This window comes from Heterocephalus glaber, unplaced genomic scaffold (assembly GCF_053883595.1).
Source record: "Heterocephalus glaber isolate CG9 unplaced genomic scaffold, H.glaber_assembly_v1.0 deba00001733, whole genome shotgun sequence".
In the NCBI taxonomy this organism is placed as follows: domain Eukaryota; kingdom Metazoa; phylum Chordata; class Mammalia; order Rodentia; family Bathyergidae; genus Heterocephalus; species Heterocephalus glaber.
Genome location: NW_028258444.1, coordinates 16461655 through 16479463, shown reverse-complemented (window position 1 = coordinate 16479463; position 17809 = coordinate 16461655). Strand labels below are relative to the sequence as shown.

The window sequence follows — 17809 nt, the reverse complement described above, 5'->3', positions numbered from 1 at the left end:
TATCCTCCAGGAGTCTGTCATAGAACATTTTAACTTAAATTCTTTTTTAAAAGGGAGAATCTTGAAATCTTCAATAAAGACTACCTGAGGGGCTCAGTGCCTGAGTCTCAGTGGATTTTCTCCTCCTATTTGTACTTTCAGACTTTTCATGTTTCTTCTCTCTTTCTCTATCACAGCGGTGTCTTTTGTTTTTCTTATCAACACACTATAAATTTGGCCCATTTCATCTGATATGCTGTATGCTTTTCAAAAAATATTTTGTTTTCCTAACATCTTGATTTGTCATCCATAAAGACAACAGAGAAGATAGTCATTAGGAGACAGATGTTAAGGGATGAATTATTGATCAAACCATAAACAAGACAGAAGATGAAATACACTGTCAAATTTTCTTTAAAAAGTCCTTTCCAAACATTTCAACTTTCAACTCTAGAAATCTGTCAACAACAGAAAATCAATGCCATGTAGGCATACATAAGCAACACCAACTGGAACTACCAGAGACCATACTTTTTCAGGCAATCATTCCCAACCTTTCCGATACTGAGATCCCCTTTGTTATTTCCCCTCTCACATGGCCTTATGTTTTGAAAAGCTGAACACACCAAACTGCATTTATCAATATTTAATTTATTTTTCCATTTTTATTAATCAAAGTCATCGGTAACTGCCAACCAGCACATCCAATCAGTATGAGACAATCTGAGTTACTACACTGAATTGTTATATTCCAGCTATAAAGTATCTTAGTTCAAGAAAATAGTTAAATAGAAAACATATTTAATCTGAAAAAAAGACACTGTTTTATCCTTTGGAATAAAGAATGGTAATGACAATCCTAATAATCCAGAACCTTTCAATTTTTAGCTCTAACCAATGGTTGGCAGAATAATGGTCCCCTAAATATGTCTATGTCCTAATCCCTAGAATTCATGAATATGTGGTTTGATGGTGAAAGGGAATAAAAATTGTGGGTAAAATTAATGTTGCTGGTCAGCTATGAGATGGTATATTAAGCAGAATCATCTGGTGGATCCAGTGTAATCACAAGTGTCTTTAAATGTGGAAGAGGAAGGCAGAAGATGTGCGTAATGTGAGAAAGAGCTGACCAGTCACTGCTAGCTTTGGGGCTGGATGGGGGCTACACACCAAGGCATGTGAGCAGCTTCTAGATGGAATAGATACAAGAATACATTCTCCTTCAGGGTATCCAGACAGAAACACAGCCATGCTGACACATTAATTTTAGCCTAATGAGATCCATTTTGGACTTCTTACCTCCAAAACTATAAGATAATAAATCTGTGTTTCCTTAAATCAACAGATTGTGGAAATTTGTTACAGGAGCCAAGAAAATGAGTACATAACCTCTTTCTCCCAAATCTACTGACTGCCACTGCCCTTTGTGTTCCCATGCTCTGGCCAGGTGACCTCTTCCATGGTCCTTGTGTGCTGTAGTTTGAATAAGGTTTGCTGTCTGTAAACTCCTGTAGACATTCAATCTACACTGTGAAGTACTGAAGTACTGAGAGGGTGGAAACCACAGACTTTGGTGTTTAGAGTAAGAGCCTTGGGGAGGTGATCAGGGTTAGATAAGGTCATTAGGGTGGAGCCCCATGTTGAATCCTGGTAGCTTTATAAGAAGAGACCAGAAGAGACATCCACTCGCACATTTCCTGACTCTGATGATGTGATGCCCTGTGCTACTGGGGATACTGCCAGCAAGAAGGCCATCACCAGGGGTGGTCTCATGTCTTGGATGAGGACCATGAGCCAAAATAAACCTTTTTCCCTTCTAATTACCCAGTCTGTGGTATGTTGTTATTAGCAACAAAAAATGGACTAACACATAGGGTTCACTTTTCTACCTATGTCTGGACCCTTGCTATGTTCTCCCCCACTAGGCCAACAGGCCACCTCATGGCAGCAGACAAAACCCTGTTTTTCAGGAGGCAGCTCAAATGGCTCTTCTGCCACTGTCCTGTATCTGTTGGTTCAGGTTACATTTCCCTCCCTTGTACCTGTATAGTGGAATGCCCTAGTTGGATCTTTCTCTGTTATATGTTAAGCTCCTGATAATGAGGTTAGTGTTTCATTTATCTCTAAATCTACAGCACTGAAGTAATGGGTTTATGTCTTTTCAACATACAACCATAGCCCTTAAATGTGTGTAAATGCAATCACGCACATGTGAAGGTATGTGTGTGTATATAGTATGTGCATATATGCACATGACAGTCTAGAATAATCCTATGCCATCACAGGAAGGAACAAGAGAAAAAATAAAACAGGGTTTTCACCACTTGCCACACGATGTTAAGCACCCAGGCACATCATTATTTAGGCCAAGCTTGAGCATCTGTCTGATCACAAAGCTGAAATGGAACAATGGATGGATATAGGGAATGTGTTTTTCAATCGAGAAGGTCCGTATGAAGTGGTGTCTGTGATAAGAGGTGCCAGAAACACGTCTGTAGATGTACACAGCACCTGAGCAAGGACAGCTGTGCTACATGAGCTCCAGTAAGGGCTTTTTAGGCCACAGCTGATGCTTTCCTTTTATTTGGGATCTAGCCATCAACAATGAATGTCAAACTTCTTTTTAAAAAAATGCAGATGTTGAACAACATGTTTCTTTCTAGAAAGAAACTAGGAGTGAAACTAAACAAACTACAGCATCCAAATGGCCACTGGCACACTTGGTTTATATGTCTGTGATGTAAGGTCATTCTTTAAAAATAAAATAAAATGGTTTTTCTTTAAGATAAACAGGTACTTTTGTGGTACCATAATTTCCAGTTCTGTGAAAATAGAATAATGTTCTTGAAATATGTTGTTGGTTAAAGCGATTATTTTAATTATTCTTTCAATTTTTGTGTTTCTAGTGTAAACAGACCCAAGAATACACATTCTTCCAAAAGACTATTTTAATCTTGGTACATTTTTAGCTCTTTCCCTCACAGAATCAGGAAAAGACAGACCATGTATGCACTTTAAATTGTATTTATTGACTGTTTACGATGTGCCAGCCATTACGCTAAGAGCTTTAAAGATATTGTGCCATTTAAAAATAACAGCTCCAGGAGGAGGTGTTATTACTTTCATTCTAAAGTGTAGGTATCTGAGCCATATATAGTTTAAGGTTCTTACACAAGCTCTGATCACCAGTAAAGGACACAGACTCAAGTTACCCTAGGGTGTGCAACAAAACTCATGTTCTTGACTTCAGTGCCACCTGTACCCTCCCTGTGGGCCACTTACCAGAGGGGAGGCAGCTGCATCCTCCCTGAGCTCAGACATCAGCACCTATCCTTAGACATCATTCTTGTTATGATGGCTCCAAACTCGTGGGCTCAAGTGATCTTCCTGCTTCAGGCTCCCAAGTAGTTCACTGTGTCCAGTTCAGATATTAGAATTTTAATGAAATTCCAGAACAAGACTCTCCTTTTTTTTTTTTTTTTTACAATAATCCATAACAATAATCACATTTTACAATTAGTCACAGAGCACATGCATATGCACACCTCCCCCGTAGAATAATACCATTACTGGTAGTATTATATTTTTTATTGTTCCACTACATTTTCGAAAGATCTGATCAAGATGCACTAAATATTTTTATAATTCAATAATGGGTCATTATTTTCATTTTGAAAAACAGTGCATGAGTGCACAGCTATCTTGCACAACTTACCATTCTGAAGAAGGCTCTACCACCTAGGCAAGTTACTGTATTTAATTTCTGCAAAATGAAGGAGTTGTACCAGATTAATGACTCTTGATCTTGGCTGTACATTAGAAATGTTTGGACTGCTTTTAGCAACATTTATGTTCAGATCCCCCCCCCCATTTCTGATTCAATTGTTTTGGTGTGGGGCCTGTGTACTCTTGTTGTTTTTGCAGTGCCAGGGATGGAACCCAGAGCCTTGTGCATGCTAGGAAAGTTTCCTACCACTGAGCTACAACCCCAGCTTTTTTTTTTTTTTAACTACACAGGTTACTATGTGTCACTAGAATTAGTAATTAATAAAGTAGATCGTTACTAAATTTTCTCCCAGGCAAAATATCTAGGCTATTCTGCCACAACAATCAGGTTATGTATCTGTTAACTTTTAAAAATATTTTACAATTTAAAAATTTTTATTTTTTGTAAAGAGAAAAGGCCATAAATACTGAGCAATATCCTTTACAACAATGATGTTAACATTCTAGTTACATACAGAATTAGAGTATGTCCAGCATCCTGATTCCTGAGGCCCTCCACCGGCCTGAGACCCTAACCTTGTCCATCCAGGGAAGGCTCGTACATCTGCATGTTTAATGAACACCATTGGTGACTGCTGGAAGTAGTCTCAGAACTACTGCACTACATCATCCTGATGACTGTTTCTTTCCACAATCCTTGGTCTGCCTGGTGACCTGGATGTTAAATGTCTGCCCGGTGATCTGAATGTTAAATGTCTGCCCCAACCAGCCTGGCCACTCTAACCGCCCTCTGCCAATGCTCTAGACCTCATGTCATTTTCCTCCATTCTTCCCTCCTCTTTCTAACTTAACCCACATTCTTTCTTTTCTCCTCTCCAGCCATAATTCTGTCCTTAAATATTAGAAGCACATTCCAAGTAGGTTACTAATACCCTGGAAGGTGATACATGGTAGTAACTAAAACAATAGGATAAACATGGAATAAATGTTGCATTTACTTAAATATTTTTATAGTACTATGTGCCAAGCAGTGTTCTGACTTTATAAATATTGACTCCATTGATATCCATAATAATCTTGTGAAGTAGTTTCTATCATCCCATATTATAGCTTAAAACCTTGAATCCCACTGTATTTTTGTAGCATTTATTTTACTCAATGTTCTGAAGTGCATAATTATTATTTATAAAACAAATGATGCTATAATGGAGTGAACTTTAGTTAATATTTTAATATGTCTTGAAATAAATTTAATCCTTCGAGTACACTGCTGCAGGTAGATTAGCTGCTTATATGTTCATTCTCCTTTATCATTAGAGATATTTCAGTGTTTGAGAACATGGTAGTAAGGGTTTACTTAGTAAAGTATTAAATTAATTCATCCCAGGAGCAATTTCCTTGAATACTTTCACATAATATAGCTTTCTTGTCTAAATTCCGTCTCTAGCCATGAACACTTAATATTGTGCCTAATACAAAGCATATTTTTATTGATTTAACAAATATGCATCTGTCAATAAATTCGTAAGACTAGTATACCAGTATATCATTTGCCAATTCACATAAATAGCCTCATTTTGATGTATAAACATTTATTGGTTGATTAGGAAAGATACAATCCCATAATGAAGATGACTTCCACATTCAAAAGAATTTTTTCTATTTTTAACATCCATTATTAACAGCCTTTCAGCCAGTTTTATACCAAGAGCACTTATCTGTAGTTCATCTCTAGCTTCTCTCTATCTTTGCTGCCAGCCCACCTCTGAGTTTATTTCACATTCTGGAGATAGGGGCTCTTGGGCTGTTTCAAAGACCTTGCTTTTGTCCAGGACCACATAGCCGATTACCAGTGTCACATCTCTTGCCTTGTGTTGGGGTCCTTGTTGGTGAAGCACCAGGTAATTGGAAGGGGGAGTCCAATAGCAACCATTGTCATACTTCCTGGTTGGCAGATTTTTCTGTGTGTCTCAGGGTAACCAGAAAGCCTTGGCTGATAGGGGAGAGGGGAGGGGTGAATTCTTTACAAAAGAATGCCAGCTAAGAAACATTCAAGAAATGGCAAAATGAAAAAATTACCACTTTTCTACCACAAATGAAATCCATGCTTCAAGAAAGCATCACCAATTGGAGCTAAAACCATTACAGGAAAGACTTATGAAGAGTTGGAATAGTTACATGGTTCCAATAGATTCTCCATAGGACATGTGCTGGGAAACATAACTTTAAATAGGAGGCTTCCATCTGTCTCTGCTTTTACTTGGTGACCAAGATTAGCATTGAATACAGGGGAAACCAGCCAATGGGTCTCCTGCTATGGTATAATGTAAAGTATAATATTTCAGCTATGAAGTATTCTACCAAAAATGTCTCATTTGAATTTACTCAAGTCTTTGGAGCTAACATTCACATTATAGGAAACCTAAGGGTAAAGTAAAAGTTAACTGATAACCATGAAGAAATTAGACTCTAAAAGTGGGATATTCTATTGGACAAGTCTTTTCAACAAATCAGTGACGTGAAGGAAAGACAATGAATTGTATGCCTTCTGGATTAAGAGATTTCTGTAGCTATAACCAAAGCAATGAGTGATTCCTTAGGGCATCCTAGTTTGAATAGTTCTATAAAACATTTTTGGGATTGGATATCAGATGACATCAGCAAGTTATGTCAATAATTGATGTAATACCAACCTTTTGGTTATGTAGGAAAATGTCCTTATTTCCTAATAATCAGGAACGAAATATTACAAAATCACTACTTTAAAATATTTAAAACAAAGCTGGGTATGGTGGCACACACCTGTAATCCCAGCACTTTGGGAGGCTGAGGCAGAAGGATCACAATCTAAGATCAGCCTGGGGAACTTAGTGACTTAGTCAGAACTTGTCTCAAATTAAAATACAAAAAACCCCCCAAAAAACACAAAAAAAACCCGGCTGGGAATATACCTGAGTGTGAAGGCCCAGGGTTCAATGCCCAGTATCACAAAAATAAACAAATTTCAACAAAAAAAAAGATGTAATATGGCAAAAAGTTAGCACCGGTTGAATACTTTTATAGTTTTAGGTAAAAAAAACCTTACAATAGTGGTTTTCAAAGCATGGACTTCATCATGTGAGAACTTCTAGAGATGTGCATTCTAGGCCCTACTCTGGACATAACTGAGACCTGGGCGTGGAGGGGTTGCAGCAATGGTGCTTTAGTAAGCCCTCCCTCCCCCAGAGGCCTACATGATCCCTAAATAAAGTTGAGAACCACTGTCTGAGGCACTGTGTGGCAAGGCTTAGAGTGGATGCTAGGAGATCAATTTGGTTGTGACATGATTGCTGAGACAAAATATAAGATCAAACACTGCTGGCCAAAAGTCAGCACAAGCTATTGTGACACAGGAATGAGAAGTGAAGATAAGACACCAAGTTCAAGAAGCCGCATATCGGCCACAGTATCAAAGGCATCATGGTTGCAATACGATAAAGGGCACCTGAGAAGGAATTTATTATCAAGGCTGGCTATCCCAGTACTCCCACTCCAGAAGAGAGGAAATCATTACCCCATCCTTTTCATCCCTTTACAGCTAACTACCTCTTCCTCTATGCTCAGCTCAAGCTTACCTAAGAAACAGTCCATAACCAGGCAAACATTATTACATGCTATCTTAGAAATGGGCTTACTATATAAATCATCACTCCTAAGACTTAAAAAAAAAACCCTCTTCACTTACCTTCACCTTTTATCTGTTATTCTTTAGAACAGAATTTCCCCAAAATGTCTTTAAAAGATCTACAAATGAAAGTGATTCTAGTAGGTGGGTGGTGGCACCCTCCAGTAATCCCAGCACTCAGGAGGCTGAGATAGGAGGATCAAAAGTTTGAGTCCAGCCTAGGGTTCATAGGCAGAAAATGATTCTGTGTCTAAGTAAAATAGCAGATTCTAGGTTAATTTAAGCACATTTAATCAAGTTTATTTCCAGCAGACCTTCCCAGAGCTTCTGATCTGTTAAAAGTCATTATGTAGGAAAAAAAAATTTAAAAAGAAAAAAAAATTAAAAAGAACCAAGAAAAAGTCATTGTGAATTTCCACATGAATCATTTTGCAAACGTGGTGTCTATAGTATGCATATGGAGAAAAGATTATGGATCAAAGGGCTGCTTCAGGAAATGAGTCTTTGAAGTTTAAGAGGTAAAGTTGTAGAAAAACTATATGAATTAAGTATGCAAGAGTAGAAAACTTTCAGGAAGCTGTGAGGATGAGAACGTTGTTTCTTTTTTATTTTTATTTTTTTCTCATATAGGATGTTAAATTCTGGGCCTTGCACTTTGCAAGGTAGGTGAGGTGCCACTGAGCTAAATCCCAGGCTTCAGAATGTTTCTAGTTTATAGAAACTGATGTGCAATAGCTTAAAACAATGGTAAATCCTTTTTCTGATCTTTTTTCTTTTTTAAGGCATCATCTGGCTATGTTGTCCAAGCTGTTTTCAAAACAACTTACCTCTGCAAAATTATGCGCATGAGGGGCAGAGGGACTGCTTTGGACAACTCCAGCATTAAATGTGACTGTTGCCTCCCCGCAGAGCTCTGTGGTGACTACTGGAGGGACTTATGATGGCTCTGTACTCTAGCATAGGAAAGGTTCCATTTGTTTTTAAATGCTGAACTTTGCTTTCTCTGTACTCATGGAAAAATGTGAGTACAGTTTTGCACTTTGGGTCTCCCGCATATTATACAATCTTGTGGGAAATACACACTGCTTGGATAATGTCAGTTTCATCATTAATTTTACTTTCTTCTTCAAGAAAACGAGACAAGAGTTGTCGGGAGCAATGCTACATAATTTTAGGGAAAAATCATTTGGTTAGCCTACTTCTCCTGCCTACAGCCCAGCTATGGAATTCCGAGACATAATTCCATTTTGGCCTCCGGTCACAACGGAGACCTCAATGATCCGGTGATGCTGTGATTCTCCAGGACAAGAAACATCCTGGGAGGAACAAACATCTACTCAGTTCCTCATTGTTCTTGGATTGTTACATCTTGTTTACGCGGATGTACTGAACTCTCAGCAAGTCATTTGGTACATTTGTTTCTCCCGACGACGTACTGAGTACTGAATAAAAGGTGCGGTAAGCTGGGGTCTTTTGTCTTTGCGGCCCAGAGCAGCACTGATCAGACCCAAAGCTCAGCTTCTTCTCAGTCTCATTTTTCTACCTTTCCTGTAATTCACCTTATGCTGCCATGGCTCGCAGGAGACTAGGACTTACTGCAGAGGTTCTAGTAATGTCCCCTTTCCCTGTTCCCTACAATGAGTCAAGTATGAAAAGCTCCAAGTGCTGTCATTTCTTGGAGGCCGAAGAACAGGCCAAATGAGCACTGGATTCTAAGTCATAACAATGGAGAAATAATTTCTTTCATAAATGCTGAATAATTTTGGCTTTTTATCAGACAATAGCTTGATTACACTGCTAGGTCTCCTGATTTAAGGAGCAAAGTGATAATAGGAAAAATGGGCCAAGAAGAAAGCCCCCGGCTGGAAGATAAAGGCCAGGATATAAATGAAATTAAATGCAAGCATTCACTGAAGGTGCCATCAGGCTCTTAACAGCAGTGGATGGGGGTTGGGCACAGTGAGCAGGGAGGGGCAGTCACCTAGGATTACTTAAATAAAGTCAGAGGTCTGCAGATATTTTCTAGAGAAAAGGAATCCAATGCTCAATTTTATCACAAGCTGGTTCTTGTGCATTAATTCTATTTTTGCAAATTTAACTATCTCTTTGCAGCCACTATGTTGTAGGCACTGGGAATTCGACAGTGAACAAGACTCACAGAGCTTTCCTCCTTGAAAGGAGTCTAACAAACAACTACTGAAGACACTGTTGAGTGAGAGAAACACAGACAGAAACAAAGATGCTAGAATAGCTCATAATAGTGCTTTTAGACTGAATGGTCATGGAAGTCCTCTTAGGATGAGACTTGGAAAGATAGAATGTTAGATACTCAGAGAACTAGGAAGTAGGGATGTAGAACATTCCAGACAAAGGGAAATCAAGTGCAAAGACCCTAAAAGAGCATGACATGTTACATGGACTGGAAGAAGTCCCATGTGGTTGAAAGCATAAAGATTAATGAAGAAAGTTGCAAAGGAGAAACTTACAAGGGGTAGGACATTGTACGATTTTATTTTGGAGTAACAAATTTTAGATTTCTGACCTCCTTAACTATAAGAGAATAAATGTGTGCTGTTTGTAGTATTTGTTACAGAAGCCATGAGTAGTAGTATGTTAGTGAAGGGAAAAATTGTCCCTGACCAAATGTATCTGCACTCCTACCCACCCGCGAGACAAAGAATTGCGGACTTATCACTGATTCCAGACTGGTTTCACCACTGTGTCTATCGGAGCTCATTCTCCTTGGTCCACTAGACATGATCAGATTAAGGAGGATCAAAACTTGCTAACCTAAAAAAACTTGCTAACCTAACTCATGAGAAAGATATCAACCAGAACACCAATTTATTGGCTTATTTCTGGCAATACAGATGCTACATTTGTCAGCTTACTCAGATCAGCTGCTAAATACTGCTTGGGAATTATAAAGCCAGAATGAAGGCAGCTGACTCATTTTGAAGGTTAATGTTACCAAAATCTAAAAGTGACAAAAACCTAGTGTTTAAACAGCCTTAATGATGTCACCATTCCTACAGAACAAAGGTAAACCACCATGATCATCTGTTAGAACTGATGCAGAAGAGATCTGAAATACCAACTTGGAATTTTATTCTATGATGGTGATTCACATTGTCATTAAGTGCAACTTACTTTTCTCTAATTTTCTTGAGTCAAAAATTCAGGGCCATGCAAGGAATCAGTTAAGACAGAAGGACACCATCCCCTCTAGCTCGTACTCATAACATAACTCATCACACATTTATCCAACAGACCCCCAGGTATGGAGCTATGGAGTTTTGGGGATCATTTTCACAGCTAAGATCATGTTTGGTAGGCTTCCCTTCTTGGTTTGATATTGCTGTGGTGTAAGTCTGGAGGTTTGAGAATTAACGTGAAGCAGAAACTAGTCTAACCTAGGAAAGACTAGTGAAGGAATGGTTTTCTGTGTGACCTAGAATGGGTCATTCATCTTTCAGTATCCTTGTTTGAAAGTGTTGGTTGTTTATATCTTTCATTTTCTTATCCCTAAATTGCAATGATTCTTTGAGAATCTCTGGAAAATAGAAACGCAAAAAGTTAAATTTCTTTTGCTTTAGATTCATTTATGGAAACTTTTTTCAAGAGTTTAACTTCAAGAGAGACAAACTATTTTGAATAGTTTACCAGTAGATGCCCTAGCTGTTCACTCAGCAGATACTGTCCTTGCTCTTACTAACTGTTTAACTGTGAAAAGAGCGAGGCATCCATTAAATATCACACTCACGGACACACACAGCTCACAATTACTTTTGTGAAACAATTTCTGCATTTCAATTTTACTTTTACAAAAAAGCAAAGAGAACAGGGAGTCGGGAGGCAGGAATAAGGCTTTGTCACCTCTGGGGGTAGACAGGATAGGCAACAAGAATGGGCCAGGATGCTCTTCCTGGCCTTTATTGGTAACAGTAATGAGCAAGAGGTCCACGCATGAGGTGTACGGGCTTAAGTTGGTGGGGTCAGTGTGTGCAGGCTGTGCCAAGGGAAACAGCCAGACAGACCTCAGTGGTGTTCATGAAGAAAAAGGCCAAGGTCAGTCTACGGTGGCCTTGGCTCGGGCCCATCTGTTTGATTGTCTGGATCGCCCTCTCCGAGGCATATAGGGGTGCTGTGCTCTCCAGGGCATATAGGGGCCTTGAACTAGACACCTGGGGAAACCTTTGTATACCACAGGGTCCCGCTGCTGGTAACAGGGTGAGGGGAAGCCGGACATAGGGGGCTGGGGATCAAACATAAAGTCCATTTCAAAGGCAAATCCTGGCTGGGTAGCTGAGGGGGTGTCTGAATGGAAATAGGATGGATCTGATTGGAAAATGTGGTCTGAGGAAAAATAGGGGTCTTGGGGATGGAGTGGGAACTCGGGTGTCCCCTGATAAGGGGGAATGAGAGGAGGTGGTCTGGGCATGAGTGGAGGCGGCTGGGGCCTGAGTGGGGACAAGGCAAAGGGTGGGGACCATAGCAGGGGCCGGGGCCAAGGTGGGGACGGAGGTGAGGCCCTTGGATCTTGGTAGGGAGGGGGCCGCCTCTTGATGCCTCGGCCAGGCTGTTCCCTGGCAGGGTCACCTTGGCTCAGCAATTCTAGTGGGGCCTTGAGGGGCAGCTCCACGCCCCAGGCATCGGCCACGTGGGCCAGGAGTAGGCAGGAGAGCTGGCGGTGGGTGTGCTCATTCCAGTGCACCCCATCCATCTGCAGGCCCCCCATGGCACGACGGAAGTGGAAATGCAAATCTAGCACATCGAAGCCATGGCTGGCAGCTTTGGTAGAGCTGTAAAAGTTGGCTTCAATGACAAAGTATTTCAGGGGGACTGGCCAGGGCCAGCACTTGCGAGGGAGGAAGCTCGCAGTGATTTTGTTGCCCACAGGCATGGCTGTGTTCCACACCATGAGGCAAGATTCTGGCAGTACCTGGCCCAGACGCTCAAACAGGGTCTCCAGGTTTTGCAAGTACCTCTTCCAGGAGCCTTGGCCATACCTGGAGATGTCCCAGAGGCAGGAGTTCATGATGACCACATCGGGGGTGTGCTCACCAGCCTGCAGCTCCTTCAGGATGGCTTCCAGGTACTTGGAGTACACGCGGGTGAGGAAGTAGAAGCGCACCAGGTGGTGGTCTGAGCAGAACTGGCGCACCTCACGATAGTGGGTGCCATTGTGCATGGTGCCCTTCTGGCCTCCGTTCATCAGTGTGTCCTGCTCGAAGCTCATCTCCCCCCTGGCCTTGAGCTGCCTGGGAGTGAGCAGGCAGTCTTTCTGCAGTAAAAGCACCAGGTCCTTGTACACGGCCCTCTGCACCGAGTCTCCCAGGATGACCACAAACTTGTTGTGGAGTAGCTGCTGTACTTCGGAGGCCAGCAGGTGGGTCATGATGGCCCAACCTGGATAGCTTCTTCTAGTGTACCAGGTGGGTCTTCAGATCACTAGGACAGAAGGATAGAGTGCTGGGAGGGACTTCTCCCACAGCAGGCCACAGTACAAGCAGATGGAGGTGTGGCCTCTGCCTGTGGGCACCTGCATAGAAGGAAGGCTCCATGCAGCCTGGATGTAATGTGGGAAGAGACAGCTGTAAGGGAGCCAGAAGGCTTCCTCAGTTGGGCTGCAGTTTAAACCTGGGATCTGACCTCTCAACTATTGGCAGTTGGTCTGGAAGACTTGGGCTCCATCCCCACAGGGAGGGTGAGGAAATAGAAGCGCACCAATCCCACCTACACTACCCAGGGTTGGAAGGGCTGAAGGTACCCCCAGAATGCCCTGGGCAAACAGCTGGTGATTCTCCTGCCTCAGCCTCCCCCAGTTCCCGGTTTAAAAGATTCCTAGGTAAAAATATTTCTTAGCTGTGCGTAGTGGCACATACCTGTAATCCCAGCACTCGAGGAAAAAAGTTGGAAAATACAAGCAATACAAAACTAGAACTAACCTGGAGGCAGTTCAGCTGTATTATTCCTTGCTTTCCACCTGAAAAGGATCAGAATATGCCTCCCCCAAATATGCACGCTGATGTAAGAATTATTTAGAACTGAAAGTGACTGAAAATCAAGGGATGCAGAAGACTTCTCTGATCTTCCTTGGGCTGCCTAAAATCTGGGTATAAATGTGTGTTTGAGGAAGATGGCACCCCTCACCCCAACAAAGGGAAAGGAGAGAGGAGCTACTCTTGTCACTTAACATCAGAAAGTCAAGCCAGGGAGTTGACACCAAGATGACATTGCATAAGCAGAACTTACTATGATAGGTCTTTCTCTTCATTAACTCCTCTGTTCATTTCTTAGTCACTACCCATAATGTATCATTTCTTCAAATGCAAACCTTCTTTTATTTATTAAAAAGCCATGTAAGCCCCAAACCCAATCACTCTGATGAGTTTCACTCTTTTTTTCTGTGTATTCCTTGCCTGTAAGTAAGAACAAAAATTGTATTTTGTCTCTTGTTAATAATCTCTTTCTTAAAAAAAAAAAATCTTTTTCTTGTTTAATTGCATATGCACAGGGACTGAACTAGAGAAAAAGTTTTTCCATTCCAAAACACTGGATGAAATGTTAAAAGCTGTGAAACTACCTTCAAAACTTCAGATTAAATTTATTTCCAATTGCTATTTATGACTTATCTCCAGGGATGACTAGAAGGTAGAAGAAATACACTTCGCTGCTGCTAACAAATGTTAACTAGGAAGGAACATGGCACCCACTTATAAGAAGCCAAAAGTTCATTGGGGCTTCACAGTTGTCAGATTGTATGCACTGGTAAACACTGTAACAAGTGTGGATGGATAGCTATCATTAAATTACAAATCCTATTATTATTATTTGCCAGCACTGGGAATTGAACCCAAGGAATGCTGAGTTATATCCCCAACCCTTTTTATTTTTTTTTGAGACAGGGTTTCATTGAAGTAGCTGAGGCTGGCCTAGAACTTTCAATCCTCCTGCCTCCCAGTACCTGGGATTCCAAGTGTGTACCACTATGTGCAACTACAAATTCAATTTTTTAAAAGCTATACTATTTGCAGTTTTAACCAAGTATGGTGGCTCCCACCTGTAATCCTAGCTACTAGGGAGGCTGAGGCAGAAGAATTGTAGTTTGAGGCCAACCTGGGCAACATTAGCAAGACCCTGCCTGAAAAAGGGGGGTGGGTAATATGAAAATAGGTAAAGAATATCAAGAATTTCTGTAAGAGAATTAAAAGTATTTACTTATTTTACCCCATCTTCATTAGAGTAATTTATCATCAAAAAGAAGTTTAAAAATAGAATTTAGCTCACTATAGTACAAAAGTAAACTCCAAATCCCTTTGAGATTCAAGCATATTTGTGTGTTTAGACTGATTTATGCATCCAATTTACACTTACTAAGGGCCTAGTACATGTTCCACCTAGGATGTATAAAAATGAATTAAAAAAACCAACACATGGCCTTTCCCTTGAGATTAGAAATACTCACTGACAACTGTGACACAAAGGTGATGCAGTGAGCTGCCTTGCTCTGTGCAAGCTCAGGGGACTTGGGGAACACTATTCCTCCCCACTCCAGACTCGAGTCTCTGGAAGTACACAGTGCAAGGAGGAACGCTCTCCACTGTGCAGGATCCCAAGCCAACACAGCTCTGACTCTGTGCCCTGCCTGGGCCAGAACTTTGGTCATACTCTGTGCCCTGTCCTCCAGGATATGTAACAATGTACTCTTCCATTAAAGTTCTCTCAAGGTTAGCAGACGTGACAGCCTAGTGCTACCTCCACTTCGGTGGGACTCTGTTTAAATGCTTTCATTTCCTCAAAATAAAAAATGAAACAAGGATTGGGGAGTAGCTGAGTACAAGGACAAAGGCACTGGGTTGAATCTTCAGTACAGGGTAGGAGGGGGGCAAGGGATACAATATTTGTGCTGTTTGTCTTGCAAGGTTCTGCACAGAGTGAATGTGATTATGCAGGTAAAGATTTTGAATACAACAAACTAAGGTTTATTAAATAGGTGTTAGATGCCACATTCTTTGCAGTGACCTATTTCTTTTTCTTTTCGTTCTGGGGATCAAACTCAGGACCTTCTGCTTTTGAGGCAGGTGTGGAGTCACTGAGCTAAATCCCCAGCCCTACACTGACCTATTTCTGAGATAATTTTTATTATCTTCACTTTATAGGAAAGGAAATTGATGTAGCTAAGTCTAGCTCCAACAGAAGGATGCTTGGTATGAATAAGGATTGTAGTCTGCCTGCCCAGGATGACGGGTTGTAGGTACTTGCGGGGCAGGAGGTGGAAAGAATACATACATTTCATACCTTCATCTCAAGCAACCAACATGGAAACTATAAAGGCCTAGCTATTAGAATAAGGCAAAGAAACTCCCGAAGATCTTGGTTTCAGTGTTTGAGGATGTCTGGCTCTCAGGATGCTGACCAGGGAAACCCACCCAGACGCTGCTCAAAGGCTCAGAGCCAAAAGCAGGTGAAAGCGTCCATCTGAGAATTTCTCACTGTTCTTTTCCAGCAGAACGTACAGGTAAGACTGGGAGAGGAGGGGTGGGGGAAAGGACCCAGAAGGAGTACTCCAGTGAGAAGGTGAAACTAAAAGGAAATTCATGAAATTCTTGGTAAAGAGCAGCAGCAACTCCAACCAGACCAACAAAATGGGACCCCCTCAGGGAATCACCATGGGAAGGATCAGTTAAGTGAAGATGCTAAGCATCAAGAACAAAACCTAACAGAGCCAAATGATAGTTTTAGAGGAGCGAGTCAAGAGGAATAATTAATTTACAGGGGTTAAATCTCTAATTTTCAAAAAAAGGCCAGTAACTTCCATTTTCAGCCTCTTTTTGTTTATAAGAAAGGAAGCTAAAAGGCATTTGAAAACTGCCAGATTAGTGATTTTTTTGGTACCAGAGATCGAACTCGGGTCCTTGCGCTTGTGCAGCAGGCATCGAAACCACTGAGCTAAATCGCCGGCCCTAGATTAGTGTTTTTTTTCTCAGCCTGAGCTTCTTTCTTTGCTTCTTCATATCTGCTAACCTCACTTATTAGTTTTATTTATTTATTTATTCATTTATTTCAAGACAGGGCCTCACTCTGCAGTTCAGGCTGGCCTTAAACTCATTTTGTAGTCCAGGCTGGCCTCGAACTCGAAGTGATCCTCCTGCTTCAGCCTCCCGAGTGCTGGGATTACAAGTATGAGCCACCATGCCTGGCTCAGTTTTAGAAGTGATTTTTAAGATTCAGTCATTTAATTAATAAGGATCACCGACTAAGAGCCAGACACTGATAGGCGGTTCAAGGAGCAGGTATAAATTACCAATCTCTTCTTTCAAGTACAGGTAAAGAGAGGGACACAAAGACAGGTATCAAAGGAGAAGCTGGCTGGTAGCATTGATGCATGTAAATGAAGGAGATCTTCAGAAGAGTCAAGACGGAGGAGGCAGGTTTTTGTAGATGATCTTTATACTCTGTGATTGGAATCTTCCAATAAAACAAGATTTAGCTGGGTGTGGTGATGCACACCTGAAATCCCAGCACTTGGGAAGCTGAGGCTAGGAGATTGCTTCAGAGTTCAAAGCCAGCCCAAAACTATACAGTGAGACCTGTCTCAACAGCAAAAATGATTTGCAAAGAAAAGTTTCACAATGATTCCCCAAATCATGGTTCCATGTCTTGTTTTGGGTTTTTTGTTTGTTTGTTTGTTTCTTTGATACCAGGGATGAACTCGGGGCCTTGAATTTTCGAGGCAGGTGGTGGAACGGAACCACTGAGCTGAATCCCTGGCCCTGTTTTGGGGTTTTTGAAAATAAAATTTGGGATTAGGCTAATAATGGCTACTGCTACAATAAATTACATTCAAGTAACTTTCTTATATTTCTTCATTTGGGGATAATTAATTTTTTAGTAGCTTCATATGCCATCAATTATTAATCACTGACTATTGCTTTATAACCATCACAAACCAGAGCATTTATTTTTCATTAATCAATGTTTTCTAGTAATTAGGGTGGTTACTTTTTGAGGAAGAGTGACACTGAAATAGAACAGTCTGTCCAGAGACCTGGCAAAGAAGTCTTAAATCACAGAGAGAGCCAGTAACAATTAGGATGATGTTTTTACTATTTGTAGGGAGTGTTTGTAATCAGCTTAAAAATTTCTTACACATGACTAGCCACCTTAACAAAACATTGTATTGGGATTATACACAGTCCATATCCTTCTGGATCAAACCTACCCTTGAACTTTCTAAGTCCACTTAAATTTTAGGGGTACAGACAACAATTATTTTTCACGAACTCAAACCTGTTTGACTTATCCATGACTTGGTATTTAGTTTTCTAAGTTGAGTTGACACTTGTCAAAATTAAATTACATGACATAAAAAGGTTTTTTGAGACAGGATCTTGCTCTGCATGCTGTGTATCCAAGGCTGGCTTGGAGCTCAGGGAA

The 17809-nt window shown here is 40.9% G+C and overlaps 1 protein-coding gene and 1 pseudogene across 7 annotated transcripts in view; both read right to left on the bottom strand.

The window, feature by feature from the left end:
- The window catches only part of Pced1b (PC-esterase domain containing 1B), a 35261-nt gene that overhangs the window by 9760 nt on the left and 7692 nt on the right, over positions 1-17809 (bottom strand). For 3 of the 6 annotated variants that reach the window (XM_004863141.4, XM_013079026.3, XM_021243124.2), the window contains one exon: positions 3444-12820. In XM_004863141.4, coding sequence (XP_004863198.1) covers positions 11439-12767 — 1329 coding nt within the window. In that variant the 5' untranslated portion in view covers positions 12768-12820 and the 3' untranslated portion in view covers positions 3444-11438. Of the gene's footprint in view, positions 1-3261; positions 3392-3443; positions 12821-13624; positions 13792-17809 lie in introns of those variants that run through there. The other 3 variants (XM_021243120.2, XM_004863145.4, XR_015446895.1) reach the window with 2 other exon arrangements.
- The window catches only part of LOC147821502 (acyl-CoA-binding domain-containing protein 5-like), an 82688-nt pseudogene that overhangs the window by 57195 nt on the left and 7684 nt on the right, over positions 1-17809 (bottom strand). The window lies entirely within an intron of this gene.